Source organism: Sarcophilus harrisii, chromosome 2, assembly GCF_902635505.1.
Source record: "Sarcophilus harrisii chromosome 2, mSarHar1.11, whole genome shotgun sequence".
Taxonomy (NCBI): domain Eukaryota; kingdom Metazoa; phylum Chordata; class Mammalia; order Dasyuromorphia; family Dasyuridae; genus Sarcophilus; species Sarcophilus harrisii.
In genome coordinates this window covers 71,590,055-71,617,796 of record NC_045427.1, presented here as the reverse complement: position 1 = coordinate 71,617,796, position 27,742 = coordinate 71,590,055, and the positions used below count along the sequence as shown (strand labels likewise).

Below are 27,742 nucleotides of genomic sequence, written 5' to 3'. Positions count from 1 at the left end.
GACTATCAGATATGAGTTTCTCTGAACACTGGGAAACTACATCTTCTCAAGTGCCTAGCATAGTGCTATGGACACAGTTGGCACTTAATAAATACTTATTTAATTGAATTAAGGGTGATAATTTTTTACAATTCCCATGGTTATTCCCATTACTGTAACTCTCCCCAAGAAGAGTAGGGTTTAGAAATCGCTATTTTCCAAAAGTTTATGATTGAATAAAATATGTACAATAGTCTATTTAAAGTCCATTGAAATGCATGTGGCTCCCCATTACTTCCAAAATCAAATAAAAAATCATTGTTTTGCTTTTAAAACCCTTCATGACCTGGCCTCTCCTACCTTTTCAATCTTCTTATACCTTCAACATATCCTGCCATCCACTCACACTGATTTCCTTGGTATTCCCCACCTACAATGCTCCATCCTAATTCAGGGCATTCTCTAACCTCATCTCTGCTCATTTTTGTTTCCTTGGCTTCTTTCAAGTCTTGGCTAAAGCATAACCTTCTGCAAGAAGCTTTTCCTAGTCTTTCTTAATCTCAATGTCTTCCCCTTGAGATTATCTCTAATTTATTTTATATGTACACATATAGGTTTGAATATAGATGTATCTTTATATATCTCTGTGTATGCACATATGTATATGTATATGAAATCTGGTTTGCAAGTTGCTTCCCCATTATATTATGAGCAGGGACTGCTTATTTTATGATTTGTTTGTTTTTGTCTTTCTTCGTATCCTTGGTCCTGAATACTTATACATACCCAGTGCTGAATAAGAATCTACTGACTTGACTTCACTTGCAGTATGCTGAATATGAAGTTGGAGGATCTGGGTTTGAAACTCAGCTCTACTACCTGTGTGACTTCAGCTCCTATGGGCCTCAGTTTCTCAACTGGAACATGGGGGTGAGGATACTTAATGACCTAAGATATAAATCTAAATTTATTTTGACTCATAAGGTATTTGTACAAATTCCTTATACATCTCCTATGGAGCTGATTATAAAGGTAGAGCTGTAGAATTTAGAGGTTACCTAGTCCAATCCCTTCGTTTTACAGACAAGGAAATTGAGGCCTAAAGAAATAAAGTAACTAATATCACTCAAATGATATTGCCTGATATCACACAAGTCCAGTCATATTTCTACTATATCATACTGTCTCATAGGTCTCGACAGAGATGAAATCATGACTCTATTGAAGCCTTGAAGAATGAGTAATCCACTGACATGTACTTTGTTGAACATGCTGCAGTCACTAGGCATATAGAATTTCATGAGATATTTTGGTTGGATAATTCATAGCAATTCATAATTAACATTCTCAGGAGACTGGTCAGCAGAAATGTCAGCAGTAAGTTTAGACACAAGGACATTCCAAAGGAAATTGTGGTTCAGGGCTATAGGTCTTGAGGGGCATCTTATCAAAAAGAAGTGTAGAAAAGCAAATAAAACCACATGGAATGGGGGGAGGGGGAAGCAAAGTCCAAGGGAATAAGAAGCAACTCTGAATGTAGTTACATGGCCAAATGTAGTGTTTTTTTCTGCTTTGCTCAACCATAGCTACTATTCATACATCCTTTACATGCTATGTGGAAATTTCAGGATAGACCCCCAAAAGGAACTCCGAATAATGTTTGTTTGTATCTGTCCACAGTTGACAATGCCAAGGGATGATCATGGCCCAGCTTGATGTACAAGAGAAGAAAAGGTAATATCTATGAGGAATCCCATTCAGTGGGGGTAGTAATGAAACACCAGAAAAGCTCTAGCACCAGGTTTCTGGTGATATAAAAACTGTCCATTCTTAATTTTCTAGAGTAATAAGACTAATGAAATCAATCTGGTTGGAATTAAAAGTGAAAAATGGCCTCTGGCAGTATGTTGAGGTACTAGCCTTTATGCAAGAGTTCCTATTTCTCTCTGGGGAATGAATTGGCTCACTTGGACCCCCCAAAGCTGTTTTCATGGAATGAGAGAAGTTAGAATTGAAAGGGACTTTAGAAATCAACAAGTACAATCATCCTGGCTCCTTTGGGGGTCTGTGGATAGATTTCAGGGTATCCATGAACTTAGGTAAGGAAAAAAAGCATAACCTTAATTTTTACTAATTTCTGTTTAATATATATATATATATATATGCATATTTATACAATTATCATGCTGCACAAGAAAAATCAGATGAAAAAGAAAAAATGAGAAAGAAAATAAAATGCAAGCAAACTACAAAAAGAATTTTCACTAACTTCTAATGGAAATTTAGTCTTTACAATTATCAACATAGGCAACACCATTGCTCGGACAGAGGGCCTATCAGTTTCATTAGACTTCCAAAGGGATCCATGACGCAAAAAGAGTAAAAACCTCTGATCTAGGGTAACTTTCTCATTCAACAGATGAGGAAACTAAATTAAACTGCCCATCCTGGCAAAGAAAAGAACTTGGGCCAAGGCCACACAAGTATTATTGTTAAGCCACAAAGTCCAGATGCAAACCTAGGTTTTTTTGCCTCCAAATTCAATATTCTCTCCATCAACTGGGTACCTGGAAGACTTGTCAAGAGTACCAGCTCACAAACTGGGGGGGGGGGTCATCTCCCCTGGAAAATGTCATAAAATAAGAAGCTTAGCGATCCCCTGCATTCCAGAAGCACCCTTACTGAGCCATTCACATTTCCATATGGAAGTAACCAAAGCAAAGAAGTCCAATTCCTGCTATTAAAATCCAATTACCTTCCACTTTAGTATAGGGTTTCCACTGGTAGTACCATCCTCGGAAAGGCTTACTGTTATACTCAGCACACTGCTGGGCACGGAAGTCCACACTATTGGCTGGACAAGGGTGAACATTGCACAGCTGATACAGGCGACTAGACCCTGAACAGAACCTGCCACCATGTTGTGGTCTAGAAATAAAAGGAGAAAAAATGAACACTAATAAGCCAAATTAAACTAATAAATGAAGGATTTTATCTATAGATTCTCAGATGTAGCTGAATCAGACCTGCTTCCCTCCACCTGGACCTCTGCTGGGGGGAGTGCAGATTTGGGGTCTATCCAGCTGTGTGGCAGTATCCCTGAGAGTCTGTGCAGCAGCCCATAGTTAACCTTCATGCCATGCCTTCCAAGGTCAGGGATGTCCACAAGCCTCCTAATCAATCTCACTGATCACTGGATAAATGAAAAATGGAGCCAGAAGGAAGCTCAGAGATTATCTAATTCAATGTCTTCATTTTACAGGTTTTAAAATTGAGGTTCAGACAGGAAAAGGATTTGTCCAAAGCAACACTAAATAGCAGAACTGGGATTCAAATCCAGGTCCAGAGACCCCACATCAGGGCTCTGACCCACCTTCTCCAGTTCAATTTTTTAATTAGCTACTGAGACTCTCAGCAGACTTCCCCCCAGAGGCTTGATCTTCTGAACTTCCCTCGTGGGGACAACCTCTTTCCTGCTCTCGTTCCATCAATTCCCCTATATTGTCTATTCTCCTCCTATTCAGTACATTTAGAACTCTGGCTTTAACTTCCAAGATCTCTTTCAGAAGATATTTCCCGTTAGGTGTCACCTTAAATTTATCCTAAACATTAGCCAACATTCCCTCATTCCTCCATCCCTAAAGGAATCACTTCATCCATGAACTGCACTTTGTCTGGGAGGAGGGTTTCTTCTTAGGTGCCTCTGGATTTTTGTTCAAACTTTTGCCAGGGTGCTGACTTTGTCTTCCACTTGATTCTGGCTACATGAATTCCAATTCACCCTTCAAGTCCCAAAACAATGCTGGCACCTCCATGCAACTCTCCCAGATTGCACTAGTCACCCATAATTTTTGTCACCCACCTTTTTTCTAGAACAGCATTGTACCTATACCCTTCTTATGAAATTATAATGATTTATTTTGTATACAAGGTGTGTGTGCATGGGTAGGATCATGGGGTCATAAGATTTAAAGCTGGAAAGTACTTTTGAGATTATCTAGTCCATCCCATTTCTTTTTCATGGAGTTCCTTCCTTGCCTATAAGAAGGATTTTAGAGCAGGGAATGCTTGTTAAAAGGATTAAAAAATAGCTGACACTTGACAAGAAAACTTGATAGACCATTCCATAATTGCTGCCTGACTCACTTGACTTTTGCATAAGCTATGACCTAGTCCTTGTTGCTTACTAATTAATACTTTTTTGCCTGACATTCATGACATAACTCTCCTTCACCAGACATTTCATTTGGGGAAGAAATATTTCATATTTCCCCTCTTAGTATACTCTTAAAAAAAAAAAAGCATTAATCTTGGACCTGAGTTCCAGCTCTGACACTAACTGTGATCGCCATCCATCCACCCTTTGTTTCTTTCCTTGGCAATATTCCCTTCTTCCTTCCTTCTTCCCTCCCTCCCTCCCTCTGTCCACCTAGGGCATTATACCCTTTGCTGCAGATGCTCTTAAAAGCATTTTTTCCCTTTTCTTTTGCATTTCTGAACCCTCCCAAAATATTTTGGGGTTTACTGGCTAGATTGCTTTCTTAAGGAGCAGATCTTAAAGCAAAACCAATCTGATTCTAATTGGCCACCAATAGGTTTTAGGCCAAGTCCCATTTGGTCATTGTTTGGATCCTGATTGACTCAGATAGAATGTAAATAGCATTCATTTCTGCTTTGGCCAGAAATTCTGAGCATCTTCCCTTCCTAGATCATTCATTCATTTATTTATTTAGATTTTTTTTTTTTTTTTTTTGGACTCGGTGAAAGAGGAGATTGTTTGCTGCGATTATCATCTAGTCTTAATCACTTCATGGGTGCTGCCAGAGTCAAACTAAGACCTGTTGAAGACCTTAGCTTAAAAAGGCCACAATCGCCCACTGCATCCAAGGCCTTCTCCAGGCCTCCTGATGTAAATCTGGCCACTGGAATCAGATGGCTCTGGAGGGCAAATGGAGGCAGATGACCTTGCACAGTCCTCCCTTACTTCAATCTGATTAACTTGCATGTCATGGCATCTCTTCCCTGATGTCATGGTCTTGGAGAACAAAGAACAAATCATAATCTCCTAAGCAATCACCTCTACCTTCTCTTCTCTTCCTTCTCTGTTTCCTTTTTGTATAATGGGCATAATGATCACTGGATTACCTGCTTCCTATAGTTGTTGTTGTGAAGCAAGCACTCTATAGAGCCAAAATACTCTATAAAAAGAATAAATATGGAGGGCAGAGATGTGGAATACATATACTGTCAGACAGGGTTATTGGATTACTTGTCGTAAGGTAGAATTGAATGATGTGGAACATGGATTAAAGAATATTAACTATATTAACAGACAAAAGACTATAGTAAATAGACAAAAGGTTAAAAAATAACCTTTTTTTGGGAGAGAGAAAAAAAGAAAGCAGTAATACTGCCACATACTTTATATTCCATCTAAACAGAACAACTCTGTCCTTTGGGATAGCCAATTGTAATTGTGTCTTTGGTCTCACGTTCTCTTTGCCTTGAATGCCCTTGCTCCTGCCCTCACCGTTTGAATTCTAGGGCCATTTCAAAAGATCATTTCCTTCAGGAAGCCTTCCCTTTCATTTAAAATCTTCCCCCTCAGACTTTATATACTAGTTTGTTTCTATTCTCTATTGTGCTCAACACATATTAATGATGACATTTATGCAATACTTGAAGGTTCGTATGGCAATCTACAAAAATCTCATTTTATCCCCATAATAACTCTAGGAGGTAGATGCTATTATTATCCCTAATTTTACAGATGATGAAACTGAGGTAAGGAGGGGTTATGTGATTTGCCCAAGATCATATAGCAAGTAAATGTCTAAGACTAAATTTGAATTTAGGCCTTTCTCTAAGTCTGGGACATTGCACACTTCACTAACTAGCTGCCTGTATTATTATATATTACAATTCTCTGTGTCTTATTCTTCTCAAACATGAGATCAGGGACCCTGTCTTAATTAAATCTTGTATCCTTCCAATGCCAAGCATAGCACTTTGTACATGATAGATACTTAATAAAGAACTAGCACAATAGATAGAATGCTGGACCTGGAGTCAAGAATACCTGAATTCAAATCTGGCTTCAGATACTTAGTAGTTTGAGTCTTTCAGAACTCCCCTTTGGCTCCATCACATTGTACTGTGTATTATATAGACTTTTGTCCATACAGATCCATACCCCAATAGCTCTTAATCTCCTTAAAAACAGGAGCTATACCAGTTTTTATCTTTGCATCCTCAAAGATTTGTGCAAAATAGATATTTAGCAAATTAAATAAATGTTAAATTTAGTTGAATTAGCCACTGATTGTGTGTTGGCTAAGGAAGAATCTCAGGTTTTGAACCTATTTGACTAGGAGGATGATAGTATCCCCAGTGAACATGGAAATATTAGGGAGGGGACAGACTTGGAGGAAAGATAAGGAGTTCTGTTTTAAACATATTGGATTTGGTTTGAGATGTTTGTTATATAGTCAGGTGGAAATGTCTGGCAAGGAAATGGAATTCTGAAGTTCAGGGTAGAAGATGAGGTTTAGAAATAAGAGTTTGGAAGTTATCTACCCAGATTAACCATTGAAACTATAGAAACAAATTACATCACTAGATGAGAGGGGTATTCATGATATTCATAATGAAATATGACATTCAAAGGGTTTGGTAAAATGATGCATTGATCTGGATAAGTATTGAGATCTGAAAAAGAAAACTCCCAAGGATCCTTGTGTGGGAAAAGGAAAATGTTAATGTTGAATGAAGTGGACACAACCAGATGCTGCAGATTTAGTAAGAAGCCAACTAGCAACTTGACAAGGGAAAAAACATTTTGTGGGAACACAGCCAAATGAGATATGGAGAAGGATTAAGGCAATCACCTTGGAACAATCAGCCAAAAAACTAGCTTTATTTGAGCCTCATATGTAAGTTAAAATAAACAATGTCTTGATTAGTTTTCATTCTGTGGGAAAAGATAAGGAATGCCTTTGGTGATTATTTCTATGATTGAGCCATTCTCAAACTACATTATACTATTTCTCTGAACAATGCCCCATTAGAAGGGAGTGGTTCTCAATCCCCAGATAGGAATTAGACATGAATTTAAATCTCTCTAGTGTCATTCCCTGCTTTTTACCAGCTGAGCTATTAAATTAGATCATCTATTTCTTTCTGGGGAAAATATTGAGATTGCAAAATGCTGGTGTGGATGCAACGAGATCCATGAAATGAACTGCAAAACTGTAGATAAATATAGTGGGATGGTATCATGAAAGGTAGAAAGGGTACTAGATTTAGAGGTAAGGTAATTTGATTCCTACCAGGGTCACTTGATATCTACAAAAGCCAGTCACTTTCTTCAGGTCTGAATATCCCTTCCAGATTTAAATATTATGATTTTAGGACTGAGGTTTAAATCCAGAGTCTACCATTTATACACATAAACCTTTGCAGGGGTTCTTTACCTAGGATCCCTAAACTTCTTTGTTATTTAAAAAAAATTTTGATGACCAAATTCTATACATAAGGAGGCTTGCCCTGTTCATATCTAACTCACCTAATATGGAGCTACCTTGTTCCCTGCATTCTCCTCCCACATGAGTAGGAGTAGCTGCCTTTGATTGATTGTACAAATGAAACAGAATAAAGAGAGACCCCCAAGTCCATTTCTTAGAGTCAAGGCAAAAAGAAAGCATTTCCCCTTTCAAGTTTAATTCATGGATCATAAGCTGGGGATAAACTGTGATCTTCATCTTCTGGACACAATGAGAAAGAACTGCAGGGAAAAAAATAATTCTTTCAGGCTAGCCAGTTTTAAAAGCTGCAACCTATTGCAGTCATGCGGCCAATTGAAAGAGGCTATTTCCATCCACGTTAGAAGGGAAACAAAGCAAGCAGGGTGCCTCTGTATTAGATGATCTACATGTACATAGAGTAAGACCTCTTAATCCAATACATTTTATTTTACGCATATAAAAACATTATTCTGAGAAGAGGTCCAAAGACATCATCAGACTGCCAAAGGAGTCCACAGTTCAAAAAAGATTAAGAATCTCTGCCTTAGAGGAATTATTTGATTGAATTGGACAAATATTTCCTAAATGCCAAATACCCAAAAGGATGGAGCATATAGCTTAGACCTTGATATTTACGAATTAACACTCTTGAAGATTTTATATATATATATATATACACACACACACACACACACACACACACACATATATACTTAGACTGGATAGGGATGAATACATGATAGAGGCAAAGGAAAGTAATGCAGAATGCTCTAGGAAAATTTGAGAACAGAGAGATAATTTAACTTCTTAAAACACCAATTTTCTCATCTTTAAAAAAAAATGAAAATACTCACACTATCCACACTAGGATTGTTGTGAGCAGTACTTTGTAATCCCTAAAACTCTAATGAGATTAGAATTATTTATATATTAATAAACTGAAACAAGTCTCAAAGTAGAAAAAAAAGATAATTCAACAAATGCTTTATTCAGTGTGCATACAAGTTCCAGCTATTCCAACAATCTTTCCTCACAACCATTCTGACAAATAAGTAGTACAAATATCATTACCCTCATATTACAAATGTGGAAACTGAGATTCAGAGAGGTTCAGCTAAAAAATGTCCAGCGGAGCTTTGAATTTATCTAAATTTAACTCCCAATCCAATACTTCTTTCACTACATATTACTTCAATATTTGAAAATAATAACACTGACAGTTGACATTTATATGGGGTTGGGAGAGTTTCTTCCTAGCACAATTATAAATCATAGGAAAGAGGTAACAAAGAGACAAATGTTCATGTATCAAATGAAATGCATCCATGTCTTATTATGAAGTAGTTTTCCCTGGTAGCATTTAGAGGAATGGCTTGCCATTGCTGGAGCAAAGATTTTTCCCATGTTTATGGCCCTTAAAAAAGCTTGCAAGCTCTGAGAGATGATCAAGATTGGAAACAGTGTTGTGAAATATGATATTATACCTCTAATAGAGAGCAATAGAAGGAAAGGGTACTCTCTCCTCTCTACTCCCTCCCATCCATGGCATCCTACAACAGTTCTACTCACTCAGGAAACACTATATCCAGCAGGGAGAATAATAGAGAGGGAAAGAGCTGGGCAGTAGCTTCAAGAAGAATGACTCCTAAAAATAAAGGAGAAGGCCAACAATGAATTTGGAGAAAATAATCCCCAACAATTGAGAGTTGAGCTGCTGAAAAGAGCAAGGAAAGGAAAACCATCTGTGAGATGCTTCTAGCAAAAATTCTATGCCCCTGGAGGAAAATTGTGAGAACCTTATAGGAAAAAGAATATCAAAGCCATGCGGTACCAGAAGCATGAATTACCTATTCCACATGCATATTCCTATCAATGTGCTACCATTTATTCTATCTTCTTTCCATTCATTTACACCATACATATTTGTGGGAAAGTAAGCCCCAAGTTAATGGGAGGGAGGAATGTTGTATGACAAATATTTCTATTATGTCATCTTAGTAAATACTTTTGCTTTGAGCTAGCATGCTTATATTAAAGGGAAGCATATTGATGGGGACTCCAACTACAGTTTTAGGAGTAGATTTAAAGTAACCTTAAACCTGGGAATTGTAACACTCCTAGGAATTCAAAATGTAAACCACTAAGTAGCAAGTTAGAGACGTAGCACAAAGAGGGTAGATTTAAGATTTTAAAGTTCTTCTGAAACATGATCTCATTTGATACTCAAAACAATGTTGGGAGATAAATGGTACAGGTATTATCTACATTTTGGTTTTGAGAAAACTAAATTGAGAGAGATTGTCACTTGCCCAAGATCACACAGATAGTAAGTTTCTATGACAAGATTTCAATTCAGGTTTGCAATCTAGTGAGATATTCACTATAGTATGCTGCTTAGAGATCCATAATTTAATCAGCATCTATGCTACCTACACCAATGCAGATCCTAATCCCTATACTATAGTTAATTGTTTCATGAACTTCTGTGGGCAAAAACTTCTTCTTTTAGTTACTAGTTCTTTAGTAATGAGCCTCTCTAATTTGAGCTAAGTTGATCTTTGGATGACAGAATGAAAATAAATGTTTTGTCTGTGTTTGAAGCTGCATAAGACTCGCCAGAGCTTAAGCTCCACTGTCACCACCTTCAACAGCTCAAGAGCTTTCTCTATAATAAGAATGAGTAAAGAAAATCCTCAAGAACTAACCCCTTGCATGTTCCAACCACACCTGTACACTTTTCTGCTCCATGGAAAGAAAATTTTGTTCCAAAAATTGTTCCTATTGTGCAAGCCCTCTCTCATTCCAAAGCTCATGTCTCTTGCAGACTGGAAGACCTCTAAGTAGGCAAAGATTTCATGCATGATATCAAAACAGAAGCTTGCTGGGGGGAGGCAGTCTGGTATAGTGGAGGCAGGTATGGCTCTGAATACAGATCTGTGGGCTTGTGTCTGATATTTGGTGCTTATGATATGCTTACAGATTACTCAAAATTCCTTGGTCTCTGTTTTCTCAACCATACTAATACAAGGTGGCTGGACCATTTGGCATCTGAAGACCCTTCCAGATGAAGATCTCTGATCCTCTGCCTTTTCCCTATCTCTCCAGTCCCATGAAGACTAAAATCCAATTTAGATCATCACTCCTCAACACCATCATGGAGCTGTGGGGAATCTCAGAAGAGGTCAAGTCCAATCCCTAGCTGAGCAGAAAGCCCATCCCTGGCAAATGGCCACATGGCCATCTCTTAGGTATTCTCTCCAATCTAGATTTTGGAACACTTTGCCATTTTTGTGAGATTTAATGACAGTGGGATTTCACTGAAACAAATTATATTCATTGTTACTGTAAAAACAACCTAAGCTGGATCAGCATTATATGGGAAATGTCTGTGTATATATAGATAAAATGCAGATGATTAAACAGGACATTAAATACTCCCGTTTTCATGATACTATAAAGTTCAGAATGCCTTTTCTTCCCCAAAGCCCCATGAGGTGGGTAGAACAATGGTATTATCACTCTTTTATTGGGGGAAAACTAAATCTCCTAGAGAGGTGACTCTTCTAAAGTCACACAGCTAGTGAGTGACAGAAGGAAGAATAAAGCCCAGATCTCCTGACATTCCCCACAATGCCATCCTGCCTCTGCCTACTTGCTTTTCCCTCAGCTGTCTTACTTGGGGTTAGTGCAGTGCCTCTCTTGCTGAGTGACTCCTCCCCCGCAGGTCCGTGTGCACTCCGACCACGCTGACCACTCCGACCAGTGGCCATGTATGGGCCGGGGTCCGTGCTCACCAAACTTGACACACTGACCTCGCCGACACCACTGTCAAAAAAATAGGGACATGTTTCCCATCAGAAATTGGCAGGTAAAGGATTATGGAGAAAAAGCAGGCAAATGCCTACACAGTAGCTTAAAAGCGCAACTGTAACTAGGGAGAGACAACCTGGGTGATTTTCCAGGAGCCAATATCCAGAGAGGATCATTTTTTCTCCTTCATGGTCCCCAATCCTTATGCCTTACTGGTCTCCCCTTCACCTAAAATCTAAGGGGGATATCATAACACAAACCAGTGGAGATCAGCTTTTGGAACTATCCTTGCTCACCCCCCACAACCCCTTCCCCCCAACATACTCTATTACTTTCCTCATCTCTCTCTCTCTCTCTCTCTCTCTCACACACACACACACACACACACCATTTAACTATTTTTACCCCAATTCAAAGAGAAAAGGATTCACTGTTCCAAAGAGAAGATTCTCCCTATATTTTAGTTTAAAATAAATTCCCCCATGGTTGTGGGGGAGAGAGGTAAATACATAGAGGGACTCAGAATTCATGCTGTTCATTCTGAAAGTCTGACATCTAGAGAGGGCTTCTCTCATCAATGGGATCAGGATTACATTTGTGGGAAACTGTCAGGGTAAGATATTCAGATAGAGATCCATAAGGCGGCAAATACCGTCAGAGCGTAGCCAAGCTGACAATCTGTCCATATGGATGAATGAAAAATAAAACCACTCTGTTCCACTTTTTTTTCAAAGTCTCAGCTAAGAAAGGTCATTAATTTTTCCAAGCTTGGCCACCACTTGGGAGGGAATAGATACTGTAAAAGCACTGGAGTCTGGGAGGCAAAACTTTTTCAATTGTTAATTTCCTGCTGAGGGAAAGGATTAAACGATAAATGGTTCTACTGAAAATATGTCCTTTGGCTCTCACTTGTTTTTGCACAAGAGGTGAAGCAGATTGATTACCCAAGGTCATATACTAAATTAGAGGCAGAGCTCAAGACAGACACAGGTCTTAAGACCCTTGGTATGGACTAGTTTTTCAACTGTTAAAAGATTATCTTCCAGAAGCTCTTCAACTCCACAATTCTCCAAATTAGGCTACCTCTTGTTCAAGTCTCAGTTCTGACCCCATCTCAATGGGAATCATGGATAAGGCATTTTTGTCCTCTTGGTCTCAGTTTCCTCGTCTGCAATGGCAATAATAATCCTTGCACTGCTTCACTTATAGAGTGGTTGGAAGGAAAGCACTTTGCAAGACTAAGACACTATAAAAACATACATTATTAATGTTGTAGTTATTATTCTTTTTTTCCCCTACCTCTAGAGTTCTATTATCATTAGGGAACACTGTCTTAGACATTTTTATTATGTGAGATTTCTGCATGACTTAGCACAATTCCCTTCTCTTAAAACCTTGTGATCAGATTCTGAAGGCTGAGGTTTGGGATGGGCCAGATTTTGATGATTGGGGCGGGGGTGGAAAGGAGAGGGGGAAGAAGGTTCAGTTACAGAATTATGGGGAGTGGGTTAGGCTGTCAAACACTTGTTTTTCCCCTATGATAACTTTGGCTTCATCACTATTTAGCCTGGAGCTGGTTGCCAATACATGTTGTCAACACTAAGATCCTGCTTCTTCTCTTCCAATTTTTGCCATATGTTAATTAATTTTTTGGCTTTTAGTTTTCCTTCCCCAAACTGCAATTGTCATTTCAGAATCTTCATGAAATCATGAAACAAAATCAAGAGATCTCTGAGCCAATTGGAATTTCAGGTGTCATTTAGCCTAACCAATCCCTACATAAAGATCCCCCTCTATGGCATTTCTAATATGTCATATCCAATCTCCACTTAAAGGTCTCCAGGAAAGGGGAGCTTGCTAGACAGCCCATTCAATTTCTGGAATGTTCAGGAAGGTTTTCCCTAGGTCAAGCTGATAGATTCCTCTCTGGAACTTCATAGACCTAGAGTTGTAAGGGGCTATGGCGGCCATCTAATCTCTGAGTGCTTTCCCTCTGAGATGATCTCTAATTTAACCTGTATAATTTACATATATATAATATATATGTATGTGTGTATTTATACACACTTTGGACATTTGTAATTGTTTATACATTGTCTTCCCCATGAGGATGTGAAGTTCCTGAGAGCAGAGAACATGTTTTTGCTTTTCTTTGTACTTGTGCTTGGCACAATGCCTGGCACAAGGCAAGTGTTTAATAAATGCTTCTTGTTGCTGTTGTCATTACCAATGTTTTTGTTGTCAAGCAAAAGACCATGAATTCCTCTTTCACGTGACTGCCCTCCAAATAGGTGAAGGCAGCAATCTTATCCCCAGTGAGTTACTATTGTCTGGAATAGGCATCCTTGATTTATCTTTGTAATGTCTCTCTTCTGTATTTACTGTAGCATGTCGATGACCCTCCCCAAATTTGAGACTAAAATCCACTAATCCAGAAGGGATTTGATTAGGATAAAGAAAAACAGAATTATTCCTAGTCTATTAGACACTAGCTTCTGCTTGGTTGTAATTCTATGTCCAGTTATCATTGGAGCACGGGGTGGCCATATAAATGGAAAATGGGAAGGAGAGAAGAAGGCAAGTAAGAGTAGCCTGTCTGCATTAGGGTCATCAACCAAACTAATCTTTTGCTAGCAATATAATGATGGTAATAACAATAGTTCTCTCTTCAGACATTCATGATTTTCTTCAATGAGCCTATTCCCTACACCAAAACAGACCCTAATTTCTCCATGCCCTAGCAGATGTTCTTTTTAAATGGTGATACTAAAATCCTAATAATTAATCCTCAGCTGATGAATCTTGCTACATAGTTAGCTAGGACTCTCCATAGGCAACTGACATATAGTCCATTACTAAGCCCACACTAGAAATCTTTTGCTCCAGATCAGCACTGCCAAAGCTTACACTCTACTGACATGATTCAAGCTCCCCTCCAAAACACAAGTATCAGAAGTGAAAATCAACAGAAATGATATAAATCTATATGAAACAAATGAACTATAGAAGTGAATACTTTCATTTCTTAACAAGGAGATTCATCAAAGGGATGAACATATCTAAAAGACAGAAAGGTACAGATGGATTTAGATTTGGAAGAGACCTTGGACACCATTTAGTTCAAACCCCTCATTGTATAGATTAAGAAATCAAGGTATAGCAGGGAGATGAGATTCCCCAATGTCATCTCTATAGTAAATTGCAAGACCAGAATTCTAATCTACATCCTCTGAGGCCAAATTTAGAGCTCTTTCAAATAAGCCATAAAAGGCTGAATTAATGAAGGGAAAGTGGATTTGAGGATTACATTGAAATTTGGAGATTACTTGGTTTAGGAAAATTTTTCTGAAGAACTGGAGTATGAGAGTAAAAGAATTATAAGAGGCTTCAAGAAGCCACCTAGAGTACAAAAATGCTCTATCCATTATACCAAACAAATGGTCATGCAGTCTTTCTTTTAAAACCTTTCTTGAGGATTAGGAACTCATTTCCTTTATTCCATTCCACTTTTGGATATCTTCAATTCTTAAGGATACTATCTTGTCATAGAAGTATCTAGGTGACACAATAGAAAGAATATCAGGTCTGGAGTCGAGAAGATCTGAGTATAAATCCAGCCTCAGACATTAACTGTGTGACCTTGGGTAAGTTACTTAACTTGTGCCTCAGTTTGTTCAACTGCACAATGAAAATAATAATAATGCCTATCTCCCAGGGCTATTGTGAGAACAAGTGAGAAAATATGTGTAAAATGTTCAGGATGCCTTACTTCCTTCTTTGAACTTTCACTCATCACTCTAGTTCTGCACATCAGAGTCAAATAAAACAAATCTAATTCTTCTTCCATATGACAGCTCTTCAAATATTTAAGACAACTATCACCTCTTGCCTAAGTTTTCTCCAACTTATTTATGTCCTGTGTAAAATATGATGTAGAGAACTCCAAGTATAGTACAGCAAGACAGAGTACACTCAGACTATCATCACTCTATGCTGGGACACAATGCCTTTCAATGTAGTTTAAGACTACGTTATCATTCTTTCTCTTTCACATTTAGCTTATATCCCCTCAAACTCCCAAATCTTAAAAAAAATACCACTATCTAATTATACTTCTTTTATCTTTAGTTTATTTTCATTTTCTTTCATTCAGTCTGATTATTCAGCTTGCTATTAAGATCATTTAAAATTTCTGATTGTCCAACACCGTGGCTATTTCTTTAAGATGTCTGTTATCTATAAATCTGATAAACATTCCAATTATTCTTTTTCTAACATAGGGTTTACCCTGGGGAAAGCTTCTGGAAATTTGATTCTAATATCAAACCATTAAATATCTACTCTTTGGGTCCAAACATTCAGAGTATATGATTTATCTATTTATAGTATAGTCTATCCCATATCTTTCCATCTATTCTAAAAAATATCATGACAAACTTATAGATTCACTAAATATTTTTATAAAATCTAGGTATATTATTTTATCTACAATGTTATTTTAAAATTAGTATATATTTAGTATTAGCATCTAAAGTATTATGTACACTATTATTTTATCTACCAACTGACCATGCTTTGCATTCTCTTCTAAGAATGAAATATAAGAGAAGAGAAAATATTAGTTTCATGGGGGAGGATTTCAGACTTCTAATATGATGACAGGGATGTTACAGAAAGAATTTATACTTCATACAGGGGTTCAGACTTCTAATATGATGACAGGGATGTTACAGAAAGAATTTATACTTCATACAGAGGTTGACAGGTCTACCTCTAAATCCCTTTTAGCTCTGAGATTCTAGCATCTTAATTAGGATAGGAATTAAAGAAAAATTAGATGGAAATCCAGAATCTTACCCATACTTAGAGTAGGAATCTTTTTTACAAATCAGTCCTAGAGAAATGGTCATCTAACTTCCATGTGAATAGCTATAGTCAGAGAAATCTCAATATCATGGATAGGCCTTCACTGTAATTATTTAAATAGAAGCTAGATGCTCATTTCCAGGAGACTGATTTTATAAAGTAGATTCCCATAAGGCATGATTATTTCTACCTTACAAAAGAGAGAACAGGCTCAGAAAAGCAAATCATTTATCCAAAATCAAATAACTAACAAGTGACAGAGTCAGTACTCAAAGCTAGTGCTTCCAACTCCATGGGGAATCTGGACCTTAGTTTCCTAGCAAAACTATATATAATTTTGAAACACTCTATCTTGGAACTTGAACTCTGGTAAAGTCTTTCACTGATGCCTTCATGGTCTGATATTAGACTATCCCATATACTCAAAAGCTATAGCAGAAGAATGAAAGCTATAAGAAATATTAATCCAAGATGGAAAGTAGAATAGCATTGGCTCAGTACAAGATTATATATGTGCCAACCATCCTAACTAAGGTAAGTGAAGGATATCATCAGACAGGATATGAATATTTAGGAAAACTCATAACAAAGACAATCTAGAAGCAGTGATAAGGATAAAATCACAGATCCTCTAAGTTTGATGTATATCTTAGCATAAAGGCCAATTACTAATTACTTTACTCAGTAACTAATAGTAAAATTTAATATACAATTATTTTAATTCAGGAAGAGAGTCTCTTAAGTAAGTCCTATCTACTTAGGGTATTCTATTAATTAAGGAATCTTTAATTTCTTCACTGTGGATTCATGCAGGACCTAATCCCTTTATCTCCTAGTCAAAGGTTTATTGATTTATAGTGGTGAGAGATAGTTAATCATTGGTGGTCAACAATAATAATCATAGCTCACATTTAATGGTTACACATAGTTCAGTTACAAAATGTTTTCTTCACAACCCTGTGAGGTAGTCATCTAACTAGTCAGTCAAATATTTATTATATTAACTCCTTATTATTTGCCAGACACTATGCTGAATATGGTCCTTGACTTCAAGAAGCTTACATTTTAATAAGGAGTGACAGTATATAAGTGATTGTGTATGTATAAGATACATAAAGAGTCAGTAAGAAATAATTTCAGAAGAAAAGTACTAGCAATGGAAAGAGCAGGAAAAAAACTATTACACCTGACATTTGAATTCAGTGTGAAAGAAAGTAAGAGAATCAGAAAGCAAAGGTGAGGAAGAAGAACATGGGAATAGCCAGTGAAAATCCATGAGGGCCTTCAAGGTTGCACAGATAAGTATTATCCCTATTTTATAGTTGAGGAAACAGAGATTAAGTGACTTGAATAAAGTTCCATAGCTAGTAAATATTGCTGGTCTTAGTTGAATCTACAATTTCTCATTCTAAGTCAATGTTCTCTCCAGTACTCCAATAATAAATAGTCTTTCTGATTCTAGGCCCAAAGTTTTATCCACTGCATCCCACCAGGCCATTTATCTGTTTAAGTCAGTCCTCTGTTAAATCACACAATCAATAAGCATTTATTAAGCAACCATGATATATCAGACACTGTGCCAGGCACTGGGAATACAAAGACAAAAATGAAACACAAGACTAAAAATCATGCACTTTACCTTACTCAGACCACAAATGGTGCCTTCTGCTGCTGGCATGAATTTTGTCTCACATCTATGGCCCGTTCGATGGCACCAAAGTGATTTGCAAATATCCTGAAAAGGAAAGCAAAAAACAGTTACACAAAAGTGACAATTAAGATATTCAGTATCTTTTTCATACCGGCAGTTCTTAGGAAATGGCTCCAGAGTCCCTGGATGTTCCAAAAATCCATTAAAGGGATCTAAAACTATTTTCACATAATACTAAAAAATTTAATTTCTCAGGCAATAGACACTGAAGGGACAACTAGTTGGGGCCATAGTGCATAGCATGCCAGTCTAGGAGTCAGGACAACTTCTTCCAGAGTTCACATATGGCCTCAGTCACTTAATAGATTTATGATCCTGGGCAAGTCATTTACGCTTGTCTGCCTCAGTTTCCTCATCTGAGGAGGAGAAAGGACAAAGTACTCTAATATCTTTGCCAAGGAGATCCCAAATGGGGTCAGGAAGAGTCAAATGTGACTAGAAACAAGTAACAGATATAAACAAAAGTACTTTATGGGGTCCTTAATAATTTTTAAGAATGTTAAGGAGTCTTGAAAACAAAAAATTTAAGAACCACTGTCTCATTTTCCAGAGGTACTTTTGACTAAGGAAAACCATAGAGCCAGCAGGCATCAGGAGCTTGGGAAAGTAATGAACACTTGTCAAAAACAACAAGAACTATTTATTAAGCACTCTTCAAATGACAAGCTCAGAGCTAAACACAGGAAAGACAAACAAACAAATAACAATAACAAAAAAATTCCTGGCCCCTGTCCTTAAAGAGCTCACATTCTAAGGAGAGAAACATCTCTGTACCTGCAAGCTATATATAGTATAATGGGAGGAAATCTCAAAGTCACCAGGCATGGCAAGGGAGTGGAGGGGGCTGAAGTAACAGGGTAGGGTACACCAAGAGACACTTTCAGAAGATGGGATGTGAGATGAATCTTGAAGGAAATCAGGGAAGCTAAAAAGGTAGAGGTAAAGGAGGGAGAAAGTTCAGACATGTAGACAGCCAGGGAAAAGACTCCAAATACCAATTAGATAAAGCAAATAGAAAAGGTCACTGGGTTGTAGAGTTCATGGAAGAGAGAAGTGTGAAAAGACTAAAAGATCAGAAGGAACCAGCTTGTGAAGGCATTTCAAAGCCAAATAGAAAAATCTCATTTTTCTGGTCCCTGAGGTAGTGAGAAACTGAGTGATGCTCCTTGACACAAAAAGTCACGTCTACAACAAGTTTTCTCTCAGTGAGGTTGCCAAATTTTGAATATCATGATCTCAGAAGAATAAAATTGATCCAAAAGGCAGAGGAAAGTCACATGGGATGCTACATGAGCCCAACAATGATTTGTAGCATCAAATACATCACTGAAGGTACCTACAACTAGAAAGGAAGTGGTCTGGTCATATAACAACAATACAGATAACAGATGGATGAGTCAAATAGTAAATTGATTTTTTTATTTAGATCTATTGATTTGGTGAACATATATAAAATCTCCCTCTATCATTACAGATGTATAATTTGTCTATAATTAATGCTATTGCAGAGGTGTCCAGGGGTGCTGAGAATCAAAGAACTTGCCCGTGACCTGAGCCTCAGTTGTCTTCCTCTATGGCCAACTCTCTCTCTGCTCTGCTAGGGGGACTGTATTATACTAATACTCATGAAATACTGAAAGAATACAAAACAGAAAAATATCTCCAAAGTTTGAGACAAATACTCTGTGGAGGATTTATGTTATCGCATGGACTAGAATCCTACAGAATGAGAGAATAAAGATGGGTTGTGATATACTATGGTGGAGAGAGACTAATCATGTAATACTTTAAGGTCTGAAAAATATTTAACACATATTATCAGATTTGATCTTCAAAACTAACCCATGAAGTATATACTATTATCACCCTCATTTTACAGATGAGGAAACTAAAGCTGGCACAGGTTAATGACTTATCCAGAATCATACAACCAGTAAGTGCCTAAGGTAGGATTAAAATTCATCTCTTCCCAACACCAAATTCAGCACTCCATTTAGTATACCACATTATTGCTGATGTTTTATGTTATGTTTTATTATTTAATTGAGGCTGCAATTCTGGAAGAATTTTGATGAAGCTTTTAAAGGACTCATATTGTTTAAAAAAATCATTAGGGATAGAAAATATTTAGTTATTTAATTATAATATCTAATTTTTGCTTTTTAGTGTAAGAAAACATTTTTTACTAAACATTTAAAAAATCATCCAGATCCCATTGCCCTTGTCCCCATGGCAAGATGAAACTGATTGGCATATTGCCAAAGCAGCTAAGACCAGATAGGGTGGGACCATCTGCAACAATGCTCTCTGAGTTAGTGAAGGGTCAGAGTCAGTAAAGACAAGTTGAACTAAGAGGCAAAGGTTGATTACCAGCTTATTTGTGAAAGAGAGACCCAGCCAAGAAGTCTATCTATAGGGAGCTGTGAAATTCAAGTGAGGAGGAAGAAGAAATAATCTAAGACCAAGCAAAGGTTACAAAAGCCAGACACCAGATAGATCAAGGAAACAGATTGAAGCTAATATAATAATACAAAAGCTTTCTCACAATTTTCCCCCTTCTGCGAGAGAAAGTACCTACTGTAAGTTTTTTAAATGGCTAGCCAAACCTGGACATGTATTTCCTATTAAGCCACAGTCATGAATGACTACCACTCATTTCTACTGAACAGAAGGTAACTGCTGTTGTTGGATGGGATGGATGATATTATTTTGCAGTATAGAACCAGGGTAACAGCAAAGGCAACAACTTAATGTGGAGTATTTGGTGAGAATAATTCGTATAAATGAAGGAGGGAAATTCATAAAGACTGGGAATAAACTTCAGTGGCATTCATGCTATTGATCTGGGTCTCCTCTGCGTATATATGGATAGGTCTCTATTTTGACCTAGGTCAGATCTCACATTTCTACCGTGTCCACTCAATAGCATGACTCAGGACAGCCAAGTGATGATGAAGTTATGAAATAAAATCTAGCCTAATGTTGCCTAATTAAATAATGCCATGTAATGGTATTCATTTTCTCCTGACTTTATAACTAGAGCATAGTGGCTTGGAGATATCAAAGCACCCAAAAGCCATGACATATTAGTGGTGGAGAACCCTGGAATATAAAAATTTCAAAATTCATAGATTAGAACTCTAAGATAATTCATTGGTCACTTTAGAGATAGAGAAAGTGGCACTCAGAGAAGCTATATAACATACTCAGAGTCACATAACTAATAAGTATTGATGTCAAGATTCCAAGATTCTTCTGATTCCATGTTGCAGGATTTCAATTACACTAATATGTTCATTTTTGAAGATTTAAATATTAAATATTAAATAAAAATAAAAAAGCACTGTCTAAAAGAATACTATATGTGAAGAACAACTGAGATTATCATTGTTATAGTTCAATTGAGAGAGAGGAGAATAGAAGATCACCAAAATGATCAATTCACAAAAGAGCAGTAAAAGGAAAAATATCCTTCAGGAAGCTAAACATGATTCTATCATGCCAAAAACCCAAGCAAAATCATATAAAGAACACATATAAATTTAACTGGAAAGACAATAAACATGAAAAACATAATTGATCTGTCAACATTTCTATAACCAACTATTTTTATCCTTGATAAAAAGTAGAACCACCACATTTGGACTCTCCCATATGCTAAATAAGAAAGTAGAAAAGGCACTAAAAGATATAAATCCACAAAGGGCAATAGATTAAATGTATACTGAAGAAATATGTTCTGGGAGTGACACAATTTTGAAAGCACTGAAAAGTCAATTTTCAAGATACCTGAAAGATATAAAACAAATGGGAAAAAATCATGGAAAATATTACTCTCCCTTCCTCCCAAGCTATTGAATAAATTTATTGTGGATCAATAACTACTAACCCATATAAGTACTTTCTAATTTCTATAACATTTTTATGAGAAGGACCTACACATATGCTGAATATCCTTGATAAAAAATATAAGGCAAAGCAGATTTTTACAATCTCCTTTAGCAAAATACCTCTTCAGTAAGTGAAGCAAGTGAGAGATTTAAAAAATATGCATTCCAAATGTGTCCTTTTTTTAAATTACAAAAATGCTTGACAGTACAGCCAAGGATCTCTTCCAACCAGAAACTCTCATTCATCAAGATCACATAAGAATCCTTGATCAAAGAAAACAAAGTGACAGTTTTGTTCATTGATACTCTGGTAATCCATATGAAACAAAGCATAAAAAGTACCAAACAGTATAAGTGCTAGGGCTATAAAAACTAACATGAAATAGTCTCTGCTCTTAAGCCAGAATTTTATCAGAGTAGACAACACATACATAAACAACACATAAATAATCATATAAAGAGCATATGCAAATAAGATCATTTGGGGAGAAAGGACATCAAGAGTCATGAAGGATCAAAAAAGGTTTCATGTAGAAGGTCATGCTTCAGGCTTGAAGAAAATAAAGGAATTTAGGAAGTAGAGGAGAGAAAGAGGTGAATTTAATGGCCAGTGTAAAGACACAGAAATGAGATGAAGGGTCATATGTGAAGAAGTTTTTCCACTTCCAGGAATTAAACTAATTTATAATGAGTAGTACAGGTATATTAGGGCCAGGTTTTAAAGGACTTTAAAAGCCAAACAGAGAAAATTCTATTTTGTCCTAAAAACAATAGTTGTTGTTGTTGTTTTCCAGGAAGGGAATTACATGGTTAAACCTAACCCTTAAAGAAAATCAATGGCAACTGTGTGGAAGATGGATTGGGAGGAACAGAGATAGGGAATTAGTCGGCAATAGTCAATCACAAGATTCTGAGCTGAGAGGAGAAAGAGCTGAACAAGAATGGTGACTGCTTGAATAGATGTGAGATGGCTAGGTAGAAACATGACTTATCAACTGACTGGATATGTGGCGTGAGGGAGAGTGAGGAAGTGAGGTTGCCTGAGAAAGGAGAATAATAACTTGGGCTCAGAACAAGAAAAAAGAAGGGACTGGGTTGTATGTGGACAACAGAATAGCATTTCAGTTATCCCATTTAGCTACCTAAAATAAAAATCCAGCTTTTTATTACCAGAAATTTTCTAGTGATGTGATATAACTATGAGTTATGGAATACCATGGCATGCTAAGAATTGACCCAGAGGGCAATCAGCAGATGCATGGTAGTGATAAGTATTTTGGAACATATCATGATGACTTTCATGAAAGAAGTGTCATAAAGGATATCATTCAGGAAATGTATTTGAAAAGAATACTGTTTATGTGGCAATATTGAGCAATCATAATGATAACAGTCCAAGTGCGACATTGTATTCACAGAATGCAAAAAGACCTAAAGCAATTCCTCCAGTGCACCATGGAGATTTTATACAGGAAAACATGGACAACTTCTATTTTGGCTGAAGTAACAAAAGGTGAATTGTATTTACAGCATTGGAAATAGTACTCACACTAGTATAGTGGAAAGGAAAAGGAAAGGGCAACCATGTTGCAAAATTATAACAAAAAGCATGACTCCAAAGTGATATGAACAAATGTTTCCCAACACACTCCTTTGCAGAGGTAAATACCACAAATGTGATACACTGCATATATTTCCAGACTTTTTTAGTACATTGATTGTTTTTTTCTGCTTTGTACCTGTTATAAGAGCTGGCTTTTTAAGAGGAAAAAGGGAAATGGATACTGGAAGAAATTTGGTTATGTAAAAACAAAAGATATCAACAACAGTTTATTTTCTAAAATAATAATAATAATAATACTAGAATTATAGAGTTAAAATTAGAAGGGACCTTAAGAGTCATCTAGTCTAACTTCTTCACTTTATAAATATGGAAGCTGAGGTGTAGAGGCATTAAATGGTTTGCCCAGTATCACATAGGTAATAAATGTTAGGAGCTAAGATTCAAAGCCCTTTGATTCTAAATTTTGTGTCCTTTCCACTTCACCAAAACGAAAACTCATAAAAAAGTAGTAAGAAAGATCTATCTGTGAAGTTAGTGGAAGATAGAACATAAAACAAGTTGGGTGTGCAACAATGCCAAAAGCTTTGAAAAAAAGAAGTTTGAAAGAAAGATTTTTGAAGACATTGATGACTTAAATTTTTCAATAGAATACTAGGTGGTAAAAATTCAGCTGCAAGAGATTGAAGAGTGAGCAGCTGATGGTAAAGAAATGGAAGCTGTGGGTATGAACAATTTTTCAAGAGATTTAGTAGTGAAGAGAAAGTCAGATATTGGATAATAGCTGGATGGAGCAAAAGAGTTAAGGGGAGACTTTGGATAAATGAAGAGGAAGAGAGAGAACTGAGCATATCTGTAGGCATATGGGAAGGATTCAAAATGCACAAGAGGAACCTCACATTCCAATTGGTACAATTCATCAAACTGAAAGAAATAAGCAACTGGTAAAATTTTGAGTTGGCAACTTTGTCATGGTAAAGAGTGCTAGATTTAGAGTCTGAAGACTTGGGTTTGAATCCCACTGCAGAAGCAGTGGGGCAGGAACACTGCTGACTATGGACACTTGCAGAAGTGGAGAGCTTTTGATTCAGAGTTCCAAGTCAAAGGGGATAGCTAAAGTTAAGCTAAAGACACCATTCCCCTTACCCCAGGATTAGAGGTGCTTACATTAATGGTTCTCATTTAAAAAACCGGACAGACAAAGAAGAAAGGACCCAACCATAGAAACTTACTGTGGGAACAGGGAAGATGGGGTTCATCTTCACAGGAGGACATAGAAGTTAAAAAAAAAAAAACCTCTTTACCTCAAAGAGTAATGTTAAATGGCTGCCTGCCCAGAAAGAATTTGTAGAACTCAAAAAAGACTTCAAAAAATCAAATGAGATTGACGAAAAACTAAAAAATAAGAAGAACGATTCAAGAAAAACAAGAAGATTATGGAGGGGGGAATGTTAACCAACTAGAAAAGGAGATACATAGTCTTAAAGAAGGAAATAATTCCTTGAAAATTGAGCAAGGAGAAGCCAGAGAAGCTATAAGATTCCAAGAAATAACAAAACAAAATATAAAGAATGAAAAAAAGATGACAGAATGTGAAACATCTTCTAAGAAAAACAATAGATCTGGAGATCAAGAAGAAAAAACATAAGAATAATTAGACTACCTGAAAGCTGTGAACCAAAAAAAATCCTTTATACATAATCAAGAAATAATTTTAAAAATTTGACCTAGAGTGATAGAACATTAGGGGAAAGAAAAAAAAATAGAAAAAAGCCACCTATCATCATCTCAAAAATATCCTATAGGGAAAATACAAAGGAATATTATTACTAAATGTCTAACTCCTCAGATCAAAGACAAAATTGTACAAGAAATAAACAAAAAATTCAAATAGGCTGGAGTCACAATTAGAATTGGACAAGATTTATCAGCAGCTACAATAAAAGACTGCAGGTCCTGTAATTATTTACAACACACACATACACACACACACACACACACACACACACACACACACACACTTTAAAGAATTAGGTCTGCAGGCAAAAATATCATATCCAGCAAAACTAGTCATAATATTGAATGACAAAAAAAATAGATATTAAATGAACCTCCAGATTTTCAGAACTTTGTCTCAACCAAACCTGAACTCCATAGAAAATTTAATATATGAGCCAACATCAAAGATTAATTTCAAGGGACTCAACAATGACAAATTGTTTATGTTTTTTACATGGAAATGTAAACCATATATTTAAGATTACTACCCAGTAATTGGGTAGTTCAAAAGAAATATTGGGGCAGAACTATGTATGATCTGCCTCTAAAAAGCAAAACTATTTAGGAAAACATAAAAATAGTAATTACGTTATACAAATGAGGTGCAGAGGAAGAACCAATACGGGCTTTGGAAGGGGAGGAGTGCTTGTAGTTCTGAAACCTACGCACAGCAGGAATAGGTTAAATAAGAGACAATACACATACACATATACCACAAAGTGTATAGCACTCTTCAAAATCAGTAAAGAAGTGGCAATGAGAGGTAGAAAGGGAATAAAATAAGTTGGGATAAGGGGTGTACAGATTTATGGCAATGGAATAAGATATATAGATTAATGGGAAATGGGTAAAGAGGGGGAAAAAGGTGAGGAGAGAAGATAAGGGAGGGATCCATGGGTGGGAGTATGTTAAGTAACAGCAAAGCAAGCTAAGGAATAGAATTAAAGTAGAAGAGTTAGCAGGGATAGGAAATACGAGATATACATAAACACTACAACTAAGATTAGGAGTAAAATTTGTTAGGAAAAAAAAGTAGGGCTAGTAATCATTGATCTCAGATAAAATCAAATTGAAATATTCAATTCATGAGAGAAATCTACATTGTATGTCAGCCATATTAATTAGTTTTAAATGCATGTCTACATATGTGTAAAGGCATATGTATATACGTATGTGTGTATGCATATAGGTGTGTTTATATAGACATGTGTATATGACTATATGTATGTGTATGTGTGTGTAAATATGTCCATGCTTAACTGTAGCCTGCTGCAGGAAGGAGAGAGGATAAAAGGGGGAAAAGAATAAAGGAAAAAGTGCATAGCAGAGAACAAAATAATAACCTACAAGGAAGCAAAGACTATAATCTCCTATTATTATATAAGCTTTCTTGAAATGAAAATTTATCATTACATATTTTGCATCCTTCCTGATATTCTGCTGGACACATGACAAATGTTTTTTTTTTTTTTCCCTTTTCAGCCTTTTTCTATTTTTTCTTATTTTGTATTTGGTTTTAAATAAATATTTTTAAAGAGAGAGTTTTTGAGAAAGTTTATCATCCCAAATAAACTCACAATAGCCCTATGAATTAAACAAGGCATGTGTTATTAATAGCATTTTACTAAGAAAGAAGTAGAGATATTATCAGACCTACGACAAGACACTCATGTACCCCAAAGTTTGTAAATCCATAGTCATCCTCTGAACCATGTGTTGTATTTCTATGAGAAGCCCATACTGCTAAAGCCCCAAACCCCATAGTTCCTATTTCTAAAATGCCTTAGGGTTCATGAAGTGCTTTCCTCATTCTACTGCTTAAAATTGGCAGTACAAACACCATTATCCTCATTTTAGAAAGCGAACTTGAAGTTTAGACAGCGGAACTGACTTGGCCTAAAATCCATTTATTGTCAAATGTCAGATCCATTTACTTTTTACCAGAAATGAAAAATGAGGTTAAGAATCATAAATTGGCTGAGCATGATGGAACATACCTATCAGGTGGTTCCCTGCTACCAGGGAAGCTGAGGCTATTGGGTCTCTGGAACTCAGTTCTGAGTGGACTAATTCGATCAGTGTATAATTAAGTCTGGTATCTATATGGTCCACCTTCAGGAGGTGGAAGTTTGAGAATGGGATATAAAACTAAAACAGGTCAGAAACAGAGCAGGTCAAGGTTCCCAAAGAAAATCATTGGTGGGATCAGGCCCATAAATGTTCCCTGCACTTTTAGCCTAGGTGATATAGACGAGAGAGAGAGAGAGAGAGAGAGAGAGAGAGAGACAGACAGAGAGACGCACGCACACACTGACAGCGACAGAGACAGACACAGAAACACAGAGATAGAAAGAGAAAGAAAAGAAAGAGAAGAGACAGAAACAGAAATAGAGACAGAGAGATTGATAGAGATAGAAACAGAGACAGAGACAGAGAGATAGAAAAAGACAAATAATTATGAAGTAAATTCCAATAGCACACAGTTAGTAACTGGCAGGTTTGGGATACAAGTACATGTTCTCTGGCTCCAAATCCAACAATCTTTCCTGCTTCATATTTTGCCAAACCTTCTATCAGAGGAAAGATCATGGTCCATTAGACCAACTTATTCTGGATAGTGACC

At 36.7% G+C, this 27,742-nt stretch overlaps 1 protein-coding gene across 1 annotated transcript in view; it reads right to left on the bottom strand.

Annotated features, from left to right (window-relative positions):
• Positions 1-27,742, bottom strand: part of ADAMTS18 (ADAM metallopeptidase with thrombospondin type 1 motif 18) — a 176,535-nt gene that overhangs the window by 64,509 nt on the left and 84,284 nt on the right. The window contains exons 10-12 of the mRNA XM_031949246.1: positions 17,818-17,913; positions 11,179-11,327; positions 2,735-2,907 (exon numbers count right to left, since the gene is read on the bottom strand). Of these exons, the coding sequence (XP_031805106.1) occupies positions 2,735-2,907; positions 11,179-11,327; positions 17,818-17,913 (418 nt within the window). The remainder of the gene's footprint in view (positions 1-2,734; positions 2,908-11,178; positions 11,328-17,817; positions 17,914-27,742) is intronic.